Source organism: Glycine soja, chromosome 6 (assembly GCF_004193775.1).
Source record: "Glycine soja cultivar W05 chromosome 6, ASM419377v2, whole genome shotgun sequence".
NCBI lineage: Eukaryota > Viridiplantae > Streptophyta > Magnoliopsida > Fabales > Fabaceae > Glycine > Glycine soja.
The window spans coordinates 10171996-10191840 of NC_041007.1; the positions used below are offsets into that span (position 1 = coordinate 10171996).

The 19845-nt window shown below is 32.8% G+C and overlaps 3 protein-coding genes across 3 annotated transcripts; 1 reads left to right on the top strand and 2 right to left on the bottom strand.

The window, feature by feature from the left end:
• Positions 1–1889: 1889 nt before the first annotated feature.
• LOC114415505 (receptor-like protein kinase 2) lies at positions 1890–6060 on the bottom strand. Its single transcript, XM_028380225.1, has 2 exons — positions 2937–6060; positions 1890–2548 (listed from the first exon to the last, which is right to left on the bottom strand). The coding sequence occupies exons 1-2, from the start codon at positions 5743–5745 to the stop codon at positions 2088–2090; spliced, it is 3270 nt and encodes a 1089-aa protein (XP_028236026.1). The 5' UTR covers positions 5746–6060; the 3' UTR covers positions 1890–2087.
• Positions 6061–10237: 4177 nt separating this feature from the next.
• LOC114414128 lies at positions 10238–13277 on the top strand. The gene is made up of 5 exons (XM_028378472.1): positions 10238–10656; positions 11106–11271; positions 11900–11990; positions 12135–12186; positions 13187–13277. The coding sequence occupies exons 1-5, from the start codon at positions 10588–10590 to the stop codon at positions 13244–13246; spliced, it is 438 nt and encodes a 145-aa protein (XP_028234273.1). The 5' UTR covers positions 10238–10587; the 3' UTR covers positions 13247–13277.
• A 3009-nt stretch (positions 13278–16286) lies between these two features.
• LOC114415506 (dof zinc finger protein DOF3.5-like) lies at positions 16287–17820 on the bottom strand. Its single transcript, XM_028380226.1, has one exon. It carries the CDS (start codon positions 17493–17495, stop codon positions 16626–16628), a length of 870 nt encoding a protein of 289 aa, XP_028236027.1. The 5' UTR covers positions 17496–17820; the 3' UTR covers positions 16287–16625.
• Between the last annotated feature and the right edge of the window lie 2025 nt (positions 17821–19845).

The following is a 19845-nucleotide window of genomic DNA, read 5'->3' on the forward strand; positions in this document are numbered from 1 at the left end:
CGTTTCATCGTTTGACTGTTTCTTAGTTCTTCAGCTCTTATCCTGACATGTAATGTACGTAGGGTTAGTTTATGTATGTGTGTGTGTTTTTGTTTCTTACAAACACACTAGTTACTCCGTTTTGTCCCAAAATCTTGTGAGTAGATTCATCTGTGTCTCACTCTCACTGTCTCCCGTTGTTGTTTCCTCCAAACATGGTTGTTGTGCTCCATTTGTTGTTGATGTACGCAGTTCTATTATCTGCCATTTTTTAGTACTGAGTGAAATATTCCTTGGATGCTATATTTTTGTATGTTACTATATGAATAATTTTTTTGTTTCCAATGGTGGACCGGGGGTTTTTGTTGGGTATTATACAAAAGGAGGCTTTAAAAAATGTGTTCTTACATGACAAGAAAATAAGAAGTTAAAATGAATTAATTTTTTCTCACGTATTAAAATCAACTTATGCACTTCAACCTTAATAAAAGCGACGTCTACCACCGCACTGAACACATAAATCAACTGGCACAAGATTATTTTAACTTAACCAATGATCTCAAGGGAGGATACCTGGGATCCTCTAACTTCTCTAAAAGCCAAGGAACATAAATTGACTTTAACTTATCAGTTTGCTGCTATTATCAGCTACATTTAAATGAGTTTGAGGTTGAATCATATCATTTTTTTTATTCTTTCATCAGTCCAATAATTGAAGTAAAAATATAGTGTTAAAAAAAAGGAACCTATATTTGCATTTTTATTTTCATCCTAAAGACCTCTTTCCTTTGGTTCTAATTAATTACCCTGAAATAATGAATTGAGTTCGGTGTTAGAAGTTCAATCCATTTTATTTTTTCATTTTTTCCTTTTGAAAATATTTATGTAGAAGTTTATCATAACAGAATCTTATAAAGTAACCGAAAATAACATACCATTATGAAATAATGCCGTTCTGCATGAACTGAACTGCATACAGTATCTTTTTGTTATTGCGCAAAGAACTAGATATATTATCTTTTCTAATTATAGAGGTTAGTGGTTTCTTGTATGGAAAAAATTAATAGTGATTACTTAATGTTGATGGCTGCTTGCTTTGTAACCAGGGAGATATATAAGATCTATCAAACTATATATCTGTGGGCCAAGGATGGTCTCCTATCACATGAATAAAAGCAAGACCTCTTTTCACTAACATGGGGCACGAGCTATCTCTATCTCTTCACAAATAATTGTTTGAAACATTTATGAAGGGTTGTGGTCCAGGTGCTTCTCTTCTTCTCTCTATAATTTTGCTCTTTAGAGGCTTATGCCAGGAAAGAAGGCACTTTCAACTCTTGCTTTCCAATGGCCCATCTCTCCAGTCCCTTGAAAGCAACTATGTTCGTATACTCATCAGGTCCCTTCTCTATGAAGTCATTATTGCCAAGGTGAATTGGACCTAAGGTCTAAGGCACAGTACCACTATTAATTTGTTTACTTCTGTCACAGTTGTCGGCAAAAGCAGGCTCCTAGATTGTGAGTGGGACTACGTCCTACAGCATATTCTTCATGGATTTTAGTGCAATAACAAGTAACAATTTGATACCATATTGCAAGAACGTTGTTCTATTCTCATTGAAGATGAAAGTTTCTGGCATTATCTGACTTGTTTGCAACTGAAGAGTTTATCTACAGAAAGAACATAACTGTATAGTGGAATTGTCATAAGATATAATATCTTGTTCTTGAGTAACAGGATATTTTTTGTTTGGCTACCATATAATAGATGTGAAGTAACTACCAGCTTTGTTGATGAATATTTTCTATTAAGAATCTGATTGGTTACCTTTAGTGGAGTTTCTCCTTTGAACGACATCTTTTTGATCCACAAGACTCAAAGTAACAGGATATGGACATATAGTCTCCAATTAAAGAGAGAAAGACATACTTTTATTAAACAATAACTCACCATGATTAGTGTAGTTCCACTAATTGTATTTGTGCCTTACCCTCTCTAACAGGACCATATCTCGTACAGAAAATGATCCAAATCCATATGTATACTAATCTACACAAATAATTTGTCACTTGAAAAAAGAAAACAAATCTAGTAATCGAAATGGTGGCTATACAGAAGAAGATGTTGATTCTATTATTAAAGGTTCACATGATCTGGAGAAACTTGAACAGTGAACTGCTGCTTTTGGATTGGTGGTAACCACGCTTTTATGGAGAAAATTTGGTTTCTCGAAATCATCATTTTCATGCCTGATCTCCTTGAGCATTGCAGTTACATCTTTCATAGTAGGTCGTTCTTCCGGGGAGGGATTCACACATAGGAGAGCCACTCCTAGAACCTGAAGCATCTCAGAGGTTTTTGTTCCACTCTGCAATACTAGTTGCTGGTCAAGGATAGATGTAAATTCTCTTCTCTTCTCTCGGATTTCGTCGCTAACCCATGTGGCAATGTGGGCACCCTCTGGAATCCTGTTATCAGTTGGTTCCATCCCCGTTAAGACCTCAAGGAGCACAACACCATAGCTGTACACATCACTCTTTTCTGTGATCCTTAAACTGTATCCATATTCTGCAGTTTGACAGATAATGCAGTTGTGATTAGTTAGCAGGCACAATGAGTTTGGGAAAATGACCCAAAATGGACATAAATACAAAACAAATGAAGAAAAAAGGTCAAGTAGAATATAGATCTTAATTCTAATATGGTTTCAGGAAATTATTATATATAGAAAGAACAGCCTATTTAGAAATAAATAAATAAAAAAAAGAATGTCTTAAAGACATGCACACAGTTTTTAATGTACCAAAAGAGAGAGAAAAGGAATGTCTTAAAAGTATAAAGGCACTGAAATTTTTAATGACTTTTTGACAAAACAATGATGTAAGACTGAGTTTTCTTAAACGGACATTGCTAAAATGAACTGTTGTTTTAGAATAACAAAAGCATTTATGCTCACCAGGAGCTATGTATCCATAAGAACCTGCAATTGTATGAGATGCTCCTGAACACTCTGAGGAACTCACGAGTTTTGCAAGGCCAAAATCTGCAAGGAAAGCTTCAAATTGTGGACCTACCAAGATGTTGTTAGCTTTAATGTCCCTATGGACAATTGGAGGGATACAATCATGATGAAGATATTCTAGACCATGAGCTACTCCCAGTATGATCTTATACCTTGCATCCCAATCCAAGAACAATCTATTTTCATGGAGTAATCCGAACAAACTCCCGTTGCATATATAATCAAATAATAGCAATCTAGTTCTTCCATTGTCACAGCATCCTAAAAGTCTTACTATATTCTTATGTCTTATTGATCCAAGGGTCTGAACTTCTGCAGTAAAGAGATCTCTCTCTGGTGGCTCTTCTTTCTTTATTGGCCATAGCTTCTTCACTGCAATAGTCTGCTTCATTGGAGTCTCCACACGATAAACAATTCCCGAGCAACCCTTTCCCACAATGTTTGATTCTGACAACTTCGTCAAAATGTCATTGATGGAGAAGTTGAGTTTTTGGAATGGAGTGAAAGCCCATTCCATTTCACCACTTCCATCAAAATTCCTTCCAAAATTTCCCCCTTGAATCCTGAGAGTTAAAATTACTCCAAAAGTGACAAAAACAGAAATTAAAACCACCCCAAGGAAAGTATAGATAATAACATTTCTTATTGACTTGAAGCCTTGACCATTTTCACTTGCATGGCACTTGCTAATGCAAAGGTCAGGGTTACCAGCAAATGCAGCAGCAGGTATATCCCGGAAGAACTTCGTATCAGGAAGAGAACCAGAAAAACCATTGTAGGAGACATTTAGAGACACAAGATTGTCAAGACTAACCAGTACTGTGAGTGTACCTGTGAGCTTGTTGTGAGAGAGATCCAAGATGGATAGTTTTGAGAGATTTGAGAAGGTCTCGGGAATGGGGCCAGTAAGAGAATTCCAACTCAAGTTCAAGAGGATATCTAATCCTTGCAAATAACCAATCTCATCAGGAATAGAACCAGTGATCCTATTGTTACTTATATCCAGCAACTGCAAAGCCTTACACGGCCCCAGTGTCCCAGGGATCACACCAGAGATAAGGTTTCCACTCAGAATCAACTTATTTAGAGATGTAAGCTTGCCCAAATTCTCAGGAATGCTTCCAGTTATTCTGTTTGCAGAAAGATCTAAGACATTAAGATCAACTAGGAATTTCAACGAGGAAGGAATGGTTCCTTGCAGCACATTGCTGTGCAAGTCAAGCAATTCTAGATGAGCACAGTTACCTATCTCAAAGGGAATATCTCCACTGAATAGATTATTTGACAACTCAAGAAAGGTCAGACTGCTTAAAAGACCTATTTCTGATGGAATTTGACCGGTAAAGTTGTTCGATCCCAGCCGTAACCTGATCAAGCTGGTGCAACTTCCAATATCTGCTGGAATTTGACCTGAAAGTCTGTTTGATATCAGCAACAACTGAGTCAAGTTCCCTAGATGAAAGAGTGAACTTGGAATGGAACCAGTAAGGAAATTGTGCGAAAGATCGAGTGCTTCAAGTTTCTCACAGTTGGATAGTTCTGTTGGTATACTTCCATTCAGTTGATTCTGCCAGGCATAGAAGAGTGTGAGTTCCTTCAGTTGCCCTATAACAGGTGGAATCTCCCCAGAGAATTTGTTGTTATCCAATTCTATTTGCTTCAGCCTGGAAAAGTTGCCAATATAGGAAGGTATTTCTCCATAAATATTATTATCAGACAAAAGAAACTCCTCCAACAAGAGTAGACTACTGAGAGTCACAGGTATCTGACCCCGCAGAGAATTCAAAGAGAAATCTATAACCTTGAGATTTGTACAGTTCCCAAGACTCTCTGGAATGGTGCCAGTTAAATTGTTCTTCCACAGCAACACCCTCCTGAGGCTTTGCATGGAGCCTAATTCATAAGGAATACTTCCAGAAAGCTGGTTTTCATACAGAAACAAATCCTCCAAGGCTGAGCAGTTCTGAATCTCTGCTGGGATATGACCTGTGAGGTGTGCTGTGTAGACAGAAATTGTCTTGAGATTCTTAAGCTCTCCTATACTTGGTGGAATCTCCCCGGAAACCCCAGTAACCGCAAGTCCCAGAAAAACAAGGGCCTTGCAGTCTGATATCTGCATTGGGATTTCTCCATGAATACCTGGATTTCCTCCTGCTCTTAGTGTTTCAAGAGCCCTCAACTGGCCTATTTCTCCAGGTATCATTCCAGAGATCTGGTTGTCGAAAAGCGCCACATGCCGAAGCCTTGAACAGTTTCCAATTGTGGTTGGAATTCCACCCTGCAAGGAATTTGAATTCAGCAGCAACAACTGCAGATTAGATAGCTTTCCTATTTCTTCCGGAATACTTCCTGATAAAGCATTGAAGCTAAGGTCCAAAGTGACCAAAGAGGACAAGTTTCCCACTGAACTTGGAATCTGACCAGTGAGATTTCCATTTGAGATGATAAGAGTGGTGAGGTGGTAAAAAGAATTGAGCCGTGAGGGGAAGCCGCTACGTAGATCAATGGATGTTATTATGATCTCTGACACATACCCTTCTTTGGAACATGTTATGTAGTCCCATGTGCAAGGATCTTTGTTTGTTGGATCCCATGAAGAGAAGGCCGTAGCGGAGTTGGAGGAGTTGAAGCTTGAAAGCCATGAAAGTAGAGAGAGGCCTTCCTGGTTCAGAGCTACAGAGATGGATGGACACATGGAAATATTAAGAAACAAGATAAAAAGAGTTAATGCATTGCTTGACATGATGAGGTGGTGTTTCTGCCACTGTTCTATCTCATCCAAACATAGCAGCACTAGACTAGAATCTCTAAGTTACTATCTATGCCCTCTTTAGCATCATGGTTGGATATTGAAAGTCTCTTATCTTCCATTTAAGGTTACTGATGAAGATGTAGACCGTTCCTTAATCTTCAAACACTGTTTCACTTTTGTGTTTTGAGGTGAATTTACAGCAAAGGCTGAAGAAAGAAACAGACAAATTAGAAGCACTAAGCAGACAGATGGGTAAACAGGATATGGTAGTACAAGATTTTCTACTTCAGTTGGCTATGTACTATTAACCCTTCCTTGATGTAATCTTTATAACCAGAGACGAACTAAGAGCATCTTCAATGGGAGTTACTTATGATATTTTTTAACTTAAGAATTAGTTTTTATGCAGTTTTATCATTTGAGTAATTGACGTGACAATTCTTATATAAGAATAATTGTTTATTATAAACAACATTTTTCATCAGTTCTTAGGAATTGTGAAACACCTTTTGAGTTCTTACTAATTGCACAATTTGAGAGAAAATTTGTTCAAGGTCTTAAATCTCGTGTGGCATTGTAAGGGCTCACATCCACAAAAAGTGAGTTAAGCAACTTCTCCATGGTTGCACCATTAAAGATGCTCATAGAGGTGTAAAAAAAATCGTTTATTTTTACTATTTTTTTAGAGAAATTTTAGAAAGTAAACAATTATTTATCTAAAATAAACGATCCAAGCATTCACAAAGTGTAACAACATTCTTATGCAAGAGAATATCCGCTGGGAAAATGACTGGATTGGCTTTTTTAATGTCTACTGGGTCCTGTGCATGTGCTGTTATTGGTAGCGAGATACCAATTTGGACTATAGAAAAGGCAAAAAATACTATAATTTGACAGAACATTCTTATGGTGGATAAACTCTGAGAATTCTTCAAAAAAAAAAAACAGAGAATTGAGACCTAAATGTATCTAGCAATCCTGAAAGGTGGTGGTCTGAAGTCTAATCTGCTTTCCCTGTATGTAATCAACATGTACAGAAGAAAATGAAATCCATGAATCTGTATCTCTAAATTGTATAAAAATATAAGGAAACATAATTTATTATTCTGATTGTATTATATAATTTTGTAAATCGGCCTGTTATTGACAGAATTTCTAGATACAATTTTTCTTTGTATCCATAAATATTTAATTTGTATAAACTTTAACATATATAATTATCAAAATAATATCAGTTGAAAATTAAGTTGAATAAGTGTGAGTCTTACTCTTCCAATGAGTATATCCCTTTCCTATATACTACTGTATAAAGGTACAAGCAGAAAGTCAGAAACTGCTTATACACATGTGATTATGTGAATGACATGACAACAGTTCTATTTTCGATTCTTCTCCTTCCTTTTAGGTGCAAATGACAGGAGTTGCTGAGAATTTCCCAAGTCATCATAATGATGGTGCATCTAATTTGGCATAAGAATCCAAGCATTGAGATGGACTAAGCAGCACCTAATAAAAAAAATGATGAACACATTAGTAAAAAGTGGTAGAAGCCACATAGCTACAACCTTTCTGTTATATATGCATGGTGAGGTCTCAAAATCATCTTGTATTTGATAAAGTTGTTCCTTATCATGAAAGTCAGCCGACGACCTTTCCAAGGGAAAAGAAAATATAGGTGCATTGTATGTATGCCTTTCCTCTAACATATAAACACTTTTCGCATTCCAACTAATAGTGATGTGAAGACAATTATTCCTTTAATAATAGCCTATGCTAGTAATCAGACCAATTTTTCTTGAAAATGAAAATTGTGCACCTTATTTAATTAATTGTATTATTTTGGATTTTTGGTCCATACAAATATCCCATGGTGGGATGTAGCTAGACTCTAGAGGTATGTGGGTGAGGGATTGTGATTGGTCTAGGAGAAGGGTTGAGATAATCAGTATCAATACTAAATTATTATAGGTGACCTTGATTTTACTGTGTGAAATATTGGAAAATAATTGTGGGAAAACTGCAAAGAGAACTTTAATGTGAAGAAAGCAGACAGAGAAAAAATTGAAAGACAGAAAATATTTGAGTAGCACAGGACTTAAGGAGATTTTGAGTGATTTGGGGATGAAAACAAGTTGGGTATCTGTTTAGGGATCGTGTGGGCCATAGGGTTAGGATAAGTTGGGAATTTGAAAGGTGGGGACAACTGATTCCCTAACCACAACTAGAGATTAGTGACTAATTTTTACAATCATTGTTTTTGTTATGTAATAAGTCCTTCTACCCCTTCCTTAAAATATTGACTTCCCCACTATTTCTGACGAAAAGAAACAGAAAAAACTACTGACTTTTTTTTATATATTACAAACTACTCTAATTCCCCTTTCATTTTTAATTTTTATGTTCTTTTATACAAAATACTTTATAGACTAATTTAATGTATATTTTTTAGTTTTGATATTTAATATATTGAATTAAATATTTATTTTCAATTTTTTTAAAAATTATTGTAAATTGACTGTTATATTTTTTTTTAAAAAAAGCTAGAAATGTAACTGTAAAAATTTGAAAATTTACAAAAGTATGAAATATCAATAAAAACATGAAAATGTAAAATGAAAGTTAAATAAAAACATGATTAACGTATACTTTAAATATTTTTTTTAAATAAAATATATAAAATGGCTTGTGACAATGTCATTAAAAGAAAGATATGATACAACAAATTTAAGGAAGATATTATCCTTGAAAAAAAATGTTAAAGTTTGATTTTATTTAATTTTATTAATTATATAGATATAGAAACTGTACAGATATATATAATTAATGTGTGTGGATGGGGCAAATTTTTTAAATGAGCAACAAACGAATATACAATAATATCCATTATCCCACCATGCATGTGTGTGTACTGCTCTGCGCAGATGGGTCATACGTACAGAAACGTTTTTTTCTGTAGCATTTGAACTAATTAATTAAGTTTTACTTCCCCAGAAATCAAACAATAGAAGAAGCAAGCGAGAATACCTTCATTAAATCGAGGATGGAAAATAGGAAAGCAAACATTCTTGTGACATGATAATTTATGATTGAGGGTCCCTTGTTTGTCGTTGCATTATCTGGCTCAACAATAATAGTGTGCACTTTGATTTTGCTCTAGCAAGTTGTTTGACACATGTAATCTTCCAATCACAAATGTTAAGATACACCATTTATTCGTTTATGAATATCGGAATACATCCACTTATTAGTATGCCTCTAAAGTTGTCAAAATGACTAGGTAAATCATGTCAATCTACTCAAACGATAGGCTGTTTTACAATTTAATATAACATGAAATGTAGAGTAATTTTTGTAACTAATTAAGCCATTTAAACCATGAGTTGAGTTCACCTATAAGTTAAGTGGAATCTCTGAATTAAAATTTTGATTTTTTTAATCGTGTTAATTTTCAAATTATGTATGGATTTTTCTCTTGTATGTTAAGTTCTAATTTTACAAATTGGATTTTAAGTATGCAAATCTACCATTTTGGTTTCTTTGTTAGTTTTTATTAAATATTTAATAAATTGGGTGGATGAGTTATTAGACAATGACATATTAATGGTGTGTTTGTTATTGTGTTGTGTCTAACACATATATGGTTAAATTGTACTTTTATTTTATTAGGTGTTGTAATTATGAAGGATAAAAAAATATAATTAAGACACTTCAATTTATATATCAGATAACACGACACGACAATGGTCACATCATTCAGTAGTATTAACCAACAAAATTCGTTAAAAATTAACAAAAAATAAATATAAAAATCAAAATTGTACTATTAAGATAAATAGAAGATTCAATTTATATAATGAATATCTGATACAGTAAAATCACACGATCAAGATAATAAAACAACTAAAAGTATAATTAAGTAAAAAAAAACTATTACATATGCATGAAAAAGAATTAGTAGAAAAATAAATTAATTCTACCATATCATGAATATTCTTGTTCAAACAGAATCTTCTGTGGAATATATTTATGAGTTAGATAATCTAAAATATAAATATTTTATAACTTAAATAGTTTGATTTTTTTTTAATTTTTAGTTTTTTTTATTCTTTTTAGGTCAACAGTTTAGTCTACCAAATATTAGTCCGTTATGAGGATGGATGATATAAATTTCATGAAAGTAATTTATAGTTTTTGTATGATTTTTTAAAATTTATTTCAATAAATTTATGGAGTATTTTTTTCTTTACTTAGATGGCCTCCTAATGTACCCAAAGAATATATATATGCAACCTGTAAAGATGTGGAACTTAATTAAATTACTTGAAACAAACAAAAAACATGCCTCGAAAGGCATCCATTCCTTTCTTGAAATGGAAAACTATATACCCTAGTTAGATGCAAAGACCACTTGACAAGTAACTATAATAATAAAATTACCGTTAGCTTCTTTCAATTTCCAAATTCTCTTTGCTAGGCCATGGCATCACTACCCCAAATGTCTACCACATTAGGAGCTTGCATGGGCTCGAACAAGATTATCAACCCACGACCATGTATTGCCCAATTAAACAACAACAATAAGAGTAGTCATTTCAGCAACTTAGTTGAAAATCACCAAATTACCAAAGGTACGTTGTTTCCATATGCATTTGTTGGAAAAAAGAGGTCCATAATAGAGTTATGGAAACAGTGCCAAAATGAAAAATGGAAAGCACGGGCCGGGGAAAATCCTGAGTTCCTGTCACATTCAGATGTAGAGAGCGTTGTCAAAGAGTTTTACGATGCCTTCAATAAAAAAGACATTGAAAAATTGAAGCAATTAGTTTCAGATGAATGCGAGTACCAGGATTACCTCTTCAACATTTTCTCTTTCTTCCTGTCAAATTGCGTTTAATAAATACGGTATGTTATATGTTTCTTGCGCATTTGTTTAAGAAAATTAAATTATAAGGTAAGTAATTAACAAAACTATTAACAGAGTATGTTATATTGTTTTTAATCAGTGTTCTTGATGTATTCATTAATAACATCCTAATAAGTGAATGAATAGTACAATGAATTAATGATATCAAGATGAAGCAAATTCACGAATTCAACCTAGTTAATATTGAAGCAATAATTCTGGATTAGCTGGTGGTTGTTTAAGAAATGCAAACCAGGTTAACTTGTAAGATCCTAATTGAATTATTCTATATTTAACACCAATCAATACAATTGTGTATAGAATATATACGAGCCTATACTTTATAGAATGCTTAGAATTTGATGGTGCCGATTAATATCGTCAATAACTTTGGTGATTGTTTCCGTCAATAAACATGGTGAATTCCTCCCACTTCCTTTTCATTCAGGAACACGTCATAGAATTTTGGCAGGAGGTAATGGATGCGTTGGGTCCAAATATTAAAATTGCTGTGGTAGAGGGAGGTATCAGAGTGGAAGATGTGAGGGTGGAAGAAGTCAAAGTGAAAGATGTCAAAGAGAGCAAACCTATGGCTACTGTGTTTTGCCACTTCGGTACGTGACTTTCACAAACTCTTTTTTTGGGTCAACTTCACTCCGGTGTTCAGGGTTGTTCCAAGTTATCAAGGGAAATCACTTAATGCACCTTTTTTTTGCATAGTAGACCCCCAAAATTCTTAATATCTCCGAATACATACAAATATATTAAGCATTACTCAATCCAAAACTATGTGAGAGTGATGTGGCGTGATGGTGCAACATGAAGGTTCGTGGGTCACAAGTATGCACGTAGTGGTGGTGAATGGTTGGGTAGTGACACAATGGTGGATTTAGTGCGGTGTGGAGGTGGTGTCAGGTGGTTGCTCTGGTGGTGTTTCGTGTGGTGGTGTTGTTGGGTGGTTGGGTGGAGGTGGGGCTTGGTGGTCATGTAGGTTTGGGGGAGAGGTTACTAGGGTTTGCTGGAGAGAGGAAGGGTAAGAAGGAGTAGGAATTTTGGGGTGCACCAAACTAAAAGTAGTGTGCATTAAGTAATTGTCGTTATCAAGATCTTGGATTCAATAAAGATCTCTAACAACAGCCCAATACTTTGTGTTTAGCTTTGATTAATTGTTCAATGAATTAAAATAAATATATAATTTGATTGGCTGTGTGTGATTAAAGAATATCCTCACATTCTTTGCAGAGTGGGGGGACGACAAAAAGAAACTGCCCTTCACAAAAGGATGCAGATTCTTTTGGTTTAGAGAAGATAAAGAAGGAAGGTTGATTATTAGGTATATAACATAATGCCATATCTCTGTACTTAACAAAACCCTATGCTTGATCATTAAAATCCAGAATTTCTAACACATGTTAAGATTTTAAAGTAATTAACTTTTTATTGAATGGCAAATATGATTGCGTGTGGCTATGTGCAGCAAGGTAACCGGCTTGGAGGAACTTCCACTAAAACCAGGTGAACTAGTATTGGTATGTATGTTCCTCATTCAATATTTTGTCCTTTTATTTATTTATTGTTACAACAGAAGTAATTGAAGTTCTGTTAAATTCGAATATAAAATTAAATGGTATTAAGAAAAAGAAAAATAAAACTTAAAGCCATTTGAACCAAGGCAAAAATTTTGCTTTTCTTCCTATATATAATCCTGCTTTTACTTTTCTATAAGCAAATGAAATTTATTCTACCAGAGTACCAGAAGCACTCAAACATATACAAAGTTTATGGAATGAAGGTTTAATGGTAATGTACTGTTACTATAAAAAGTTTTACATTCTAACTAATTAGAAATTATCGATAATATAACTTTTTAAATAATTATTATAAAAATCAATAAATTTATTATTACATAGCCTATTTTTGAACCCCCGCTAACTTGATTTAGATACATTTTCATGATTGAATTCTTAATCCTGAACTATAGTATAACTCCACTGCTTATACCAATACCATCCCACTGATAATTACCCTGCTTCTGTTTCCACCATCTACCAAAAACCGAAACAATCACGAGGATTCATAAGCCAGCTCGAAAAAGAGTAATGAAAATCTGATACGTAATTAAGCTTTAAGCTAGCATGCTTTCTTTTTAAGTAGTGTCTAGTGATATATATTCACGTAAAACTCACACGATAATATGTTAAAAGCAATTCGTACGTTTTTGGACAGCTATTCACCAATGGCTAAAGGTACATATATCTTTATAAGAGTATACGTAAAAATAATAATTAGTTCTTAGAATTTTAAACATAGAAATAGTAATATTTAGACATCATTCTTTATTTTCAGTTAAAAATTCACACAAAATATTTGATATGAATTTGAAACTTTTAATACCGTAACAAGTTTGTATAGTATGATATAATTCTTTTTTTTTGTGCTAACAAGTTGGTATAATATTTTTTTATTGACAAATAATAATTTATTAGTTTTAATTCTAACAAAATAAAATTTGAATTTGGTGTTTGGCAGCATTGCTTAACTCTCCTGCCTTTCAAGACGATTGATAGCACACATGAAACCGAGTATTAGACATAAAATTAATTTAGTTAGTTATTAGAAGTTATTTGAGTAAATTAGTTGGTTACTCAAGTTATAGTTACTAGAAGTTATTTGAGTAAGTTAGTGTTGGTTACTCAAGTTAGTTATTTTCTATCTTTGTATAAATACATCAATTTTGTAATACTTTGATGAATGAATGAATTGAATGAATCCTAAAACTACTTTTTATCTATCTTCCATTTCTTTCATTCCTAATACCGAGGAAGTCCTTTACATGCTTTAAATGAGTTAAAATCTGCTTTTCTACAACAATATGTTTTAGAGGATAAAGTGCAATTATAGTTATAGATTAGAAAACCAAATGTTAAGATTTTATGGATTTTATAATTTATTATATATGTGTGTTTTCGATCATAATGTTGTTGATTTTCTAATCAACAACTATAAGTATACATTTTCCTCTCAAGGAATCTCTCTCACTTTGGACAATAAAATTCAAAGATTTGTTATTGATGTTGAGAATCCCCGATTGTTTCCAGAATGCTCTTTATATAAATGAAATCCATCATTTGCTTACAAAATTTGAAAAATAAAAGTGAACTACATTTTAATTGACTCGAGTTTAACATCTCATTGAAACCATTTTCTTTCTACCGTATTGTAATGAAACTAATAAAATTGCTAATACTATCAGCGATGGCAACTGGACTCATGTTCAATTGATATTGTTACAAAAAATACTTAAAACTGAGAGAAAAATTATCTAATAAATTAAAAGAGTTTAAATTTAGGTATGAGTATTCATTTGTAAAAAATTACAGGGTTAGCTGGTGTAAGTATGGATATTTTACAATCCAACCAACATTATACCTGTACATTATTTAGTGTATTAAGTTTAAAATGAAAAATAACATTACACAAATTATTATTCATAACTTATTGTGTTATTTTGAATAATATTACACAAATTAATCAATATATATAATAAATATTATCCAAATCACTATATAATAAAAATTTGTCTGTGTTTTATCAACTTAACAAATTAAGTGTACCAGACTTATAAGTTTATAAATTAACAATGTCATAAATGTGTTAGATTTAAATTTATTTAAAGCATATATATATATATATATATATATATATATATATATATATATATAATTTATTATATTTGATTTAAAATTTTAATAACAAGTATAAAGGTTATTTTTAAATTAGATTGAAATAACTACATTATATCATATATAGTCGGTAGTTGGTACACGATAGCATTAGTTAATTATATAACGATTTATTTATTAGTTTACTTACTTGCAAGATAGTTATTATTATAACTAATTGTATAACAATTTACTAACATTATACAAGACTTAATGTATTTATAAAAATAGGAGATTTGTTCATTTGAGTAATATTTAGTTTTTTTCTTTTCTCTATTTTTCTCTCTTTCACTTATTCATTTTTTCCATTTTTTTTCTTACACTATCTGCTTCCCATGACCTTCAACTTTATTCTTCTGCAATCTTTACATTCATTTTAGACATGAGATTTATTATTTATTATATTTGATTTAAAATTTTAATAACAAATATAAAGATCATTTTAAAATTAGATTGAAATAACTACTTTATATCATATATAGTCGGTGCACGATAGCTGCAACAATTCCAATGACGTGACTCACGCAGGTAAGTAAGTGATATTAAAGAGTGAGCTGATTCCATCTGTACTGTAGTCTGTAGAAGAGAGAAAACGATGGAAGCAAGCAAAGAAAGTTAGATGGTGAGACTCTTAATTTCCCGTATTATCTTTTACTTTACGACATGCATTGGTAAATATGTAATATATAATTCTAACCCAACAGAGAACATTTTTCTCATCATTGTCATCCAATGATTCGTTTGCATCATGTTCACGTGGTAGGATGCTACTCGTGAATCAAACCTATAACTGTCGTAATAAAAAATCACAAAATGTTTGTATGGAACTCGAATAAAAAACTTAAGGCGCGTGAAATTCATGTTATTTTCAAGAACTTATTTGTGTGATTCATAAATAGGATAGAGTAACTTCTTTTTAATGTGAACCAGGGTAGCAGGACTAACAAGATAAAATTCAGAGAGCCAGGGGGAATAAGAAAAATCGGAAGAGAAAAGAGAGAGGCGTCGGAACAAATAGAATATATAGCCAAAAAAGAGTTTGTGATTAGATACAGTTTAAATAAAATTGAAAATTGAAAACGTTAATTTTTTTATTAAAAAGGCAAAACTTAGATACCGTTATATAACTACTTTTGATTTGTGTTGTTTTCCATTAAAATTGGAGTTTCACTTTGAGTTTTTTTTTTTTTAACTAAAGTTTGTCAATGTAGATTACTAAGATTAAATTTTAATTCTGATTGGAAAATAATATCAAAAGTATTGTATCCAAGTTTTTTCCTAAAAATAAAATATAGTGGCAGCTCCATTGACCTACGTGTTCAATGTCACATTTTGGGTAGAAAAAGTAGAAAAGGTGATAAATAAAAGTAAATGGCTAGGAAAGATAAGCTTCTGTGATTTGGGTCAAGGACCTTTTTTACATCGTTATGAAGCCTATTTATAGAGGTTATTATATGTTAGCAGTTTCCCTAAACAAAATTATCCACTTCCTATGTAGTAGGGTTGGTTGTTTTCCTCCACTGCATGCCGCAAACAACTATACCACTAATCGCTGCCCACATTCCACTTCTCATCATGCACATGGGTCTGTTTAAAATTCATCTACTTTGGACCCCTAAACACGAACCCACCTCAGTCATCTAAAAAATATACCTAAAAGAGTTGTTAATATTATTGCCAACAATAATTTAAATTCCTTAAACATATTGTATTCTATATTTTAAGAATTGATATGTCACCGTACTTTGTCGTATTCGATATGTGCATCATAACTTTCACAGAAGTGATAATTTACTCCATCATTTTTCATACGCCAGATTGAGTTGTAACTAAAATTTTGACTAAAATCAACATATGCAAGTATACATAATGTAAGATACGAAGACTTAAAATTAAAATACATAAAATATTCAAATTTATAGTATCTATATCATTCGTATATTCCAAAAGGTACAGATTGGCCGTGTGAACACAATTCCAGATCCGAGAGTATTCCTTAATATTTCAACTGCATTTCCATGATATGGCCTATACGCAGCCGAAATACAACTTTATTCTACATCCACTATGCATAGTCAATTTCTATAACATTCTAATTTTTTAAAATTAATTAACTTCATCGATAGGAACATATAAAAGGTAACTCTCTTTCTCTCTCTGTTTCTTCTCTTCTCTTACAAATAATAAGAAGAAAATCATAAACTTATAAATAAAAAGTAAATGTAATTAAAATCAGATCCAATTGATTAAGAAGGACTTGATGAGAAGGCTTCCATGGTTGAAAGATCAAAAGAACTCCAATTACTCCAGCAAGAGTCGCTGATCATTGTGGATGCAGAAGTGATGATGGGTAACAATTGAGCATCATCATCATCCTCATTCAACGGCATCGAGTATTCCAACTCCTTCAATGGTGGTTCCCAAGTAACCGAAGAAGACAAGGTAGCATCAGACCAAAGACCATCTTCATCGCCACACACACCTAATAACCTCTCCAACTCATCAATCTCACCCAAACTCAAATTCTCAGACTCTACAATAACAGGATCGGATGAAGCCTTATTCTGAGACTGAACCACTGCATCATTCTCAATTTCTACACTTTCCGGTGTAAAATTGTTGGAAGTCGAAGATGAGCCATTGTTATCCTCACCAGTGGTTGGTTTTGGGTTCAAGAATTTTGCAAACACGAGAGCCATGTCTATATCACGAGACCCGTTGTTAATCTGTTGGGCATCACTAAATGATGACTCTGTGTCCCCAGAAACGAAGCTAGAAGCGCGTTGTTGCCGCGACGACGACGACTGCAACGATTTTCCGCGGCGGTTCTTGCGGCAGCCACCGCCGACAGGGACGTTGCGGAGAGAGCCGCCTTTGGTCCAGTATCGCCTGCAGCCTTTGCAGAAGTACCTCGGCTGGGACAAGCTGTAGTTGTTGTAGTAACAGAATTTGGTGTTGGTGGAGGCGCAGCGAGGGCAATTGGGTGCCACCTCGACGCTGGGTTTCCACCTGGAACGTTGTTGTTGTTGTTCCATTGGAGATGGGAAGTGATGAGGCTGCAACAGTTGTTCAAGCCCGGCACCACCGCCACTAATGTTAAAACTCTGCGGGAACATTATGTGATATGTGTGTTTGTTTTATACGAATCACACGCGTTCCAAAGGACGTTGAATTTGGAGGATGGGAATGAATTTGGGGGGAGGGGGATTGTGATATAAGGTGGGTGTGTGGGGCAGGGGAGTGTGAATATATGTGTGGGGGGAGGCGTAGGGGAAGAACGTGGGTGGTTGGGGAATCGTTAGAATTAAGGAAGGGTGTGCATGTGTAAGTTGTGTGTGAGAGTTTGCGATGTTGATGTGAATTTCATGTTATGGTGTGCTGTTTCATAGGCGGATGGAGCGTGTCTCCTTCGCCACTTCCATGGGGTTACTTTGTGATGCATGGCTTCTTTATAAGTATGATAAAGAAAAAATAAATGAATAGATCATATACTACCTATATGATTTTTATATTATTTATTTCAAAAGATTGTAAAATTATTTATATTGGTAGTGTGTGACTGTGACCACTAAAGTCTAAAGAATATGAATTGACTTGGAGTTATTTTAAAAGTTTAAAAAACAGAGACGTTTATGTATATAGGGTAAGTTGATAGAGATTTGATGAGTTATTAACTTATTATTGCTAATTCACAATCTTGGTTAAATTCAGCTAGCACTACATTAACAAATCCAGCTAGCTAGCTGAGGGACGGGGGCAATTGTGTGATTTCCCAACATATATATGAGTTTGAAAAAAAGTCGGCAAGAATGTGTGCAGGATGCAGAGGAGGGAATTATGGTTTATGGAAGAAGCTTCACATATATACTATATACAGTAATGTGTACACATCATGGAAGGCTAGCGTTGCGGGCATGGAAAGCACGAGCACGTGCTTAACTTGGATACGTGGCACATTTTTCATCCTATGATTATTTATTTATTAATGCTGAATCCGCAAATCTCCATAGATTTCGTCGCAATTATGTGCATTCTTCTTTTGTTTAATCCACCCTTATAGTGGTCGACCTTTTAAGTCTCCACATCATTGAATTTCATACTTGTTTGACTTCAAAATTGTGTTAGGAGTTTTTGGAGAATTTCACCTTCAAAGATTCAATCCAATCAAAACTAAACAATAACATAATCGTTGTCAGATTTGACCAGGGGAGTGTATAGTAAAGAATAAAGTACAACAGAAATCATTAATTAAAAAAAATAATAGTTGAAATTGTAATTAATTTTATATTATTGGATATGTATTTAATTGTATTATAATTTATTGTGAATATATTTTAGGGTAATATATAGGAATAATTCCTTATTTTATTTTTTTATTCTAAATTTAGTAAATTAATCCCCTAACTTTTAAATATTCTAAATTAATTCATTTATTTATTTAATTCTTGACAAGTTAATCCGTTTAAAAAATTAATCATTTTTTATTTTTGAATATAATTTTGAATCTTTTTTTATGAATTCAAGACACAAATTTTGTTTAATTAGATTTATCTGTACAAAAATTATACGAATTAACTCATGTTTGAAATAAAAAAAAAAATCATGAATATAATAAAAATTATGTGAAAAATGAGTTTCATGAATAAAAAAAAAAAAAAATTCACCTTATATGTTGTTTTTTTTTTGTCAAATATTTGATGATTTTCATAATTTTCATGTAGATTAATTAAATAAAATAAATTTTAAATCTTAAATCAATAAAAATGTTTAAAATTGTGTTAAAATAAAAAAAATGATCGATTTTTTGAAATGATTAATTTATCATAAATTAAATAAAGGTATCATTTAGAAGTTTTAAAAGTTAGGAAACTAATTTAAAACAAAATAAATTAGAGTAACATTTGTATATTTTAGCATACATTTGATTATAAAGTGTACTTTTTTGCTTTAGAAGTCCTATGGCTTTAACCTTTTGAACTAAAACTATATATTAATTGAAGATTTTTATTTAAGATAAAAGTACAATATTTTAGTGTTGCTTTTTATTCAAAACTAAAGTTTTATTTTAATAATTAACTAATGTTTACGTTTGATTAAAAAAAAACAACACTACAATACTACTCTTAAATTCTGTCATCTGTTCTAATGGATATCATCACCCGTATGGTCCAAAGAATATGTGACAAGTGTGTTATCTATTTATTATATATATGCGTTGCCACACATGATAGGACTTTTTCTAAAAATATAAATCCCTCTCCACTGAAACCGATCGAGTCCAAGTGACCTTGTACTCGTGATCTAAAAATATACAATTGGGGAACTTCGCCATAATTCATGTATAATAGCTAGCCATACATGCATTGCGATGCTATATGGAATTAAAATACAATAAAGTTCGAAGGGAATTGATGTTACATCAAAGGAACATAATGAGCAAGGTGCAGCTAAAGGTTGCAATCGTAG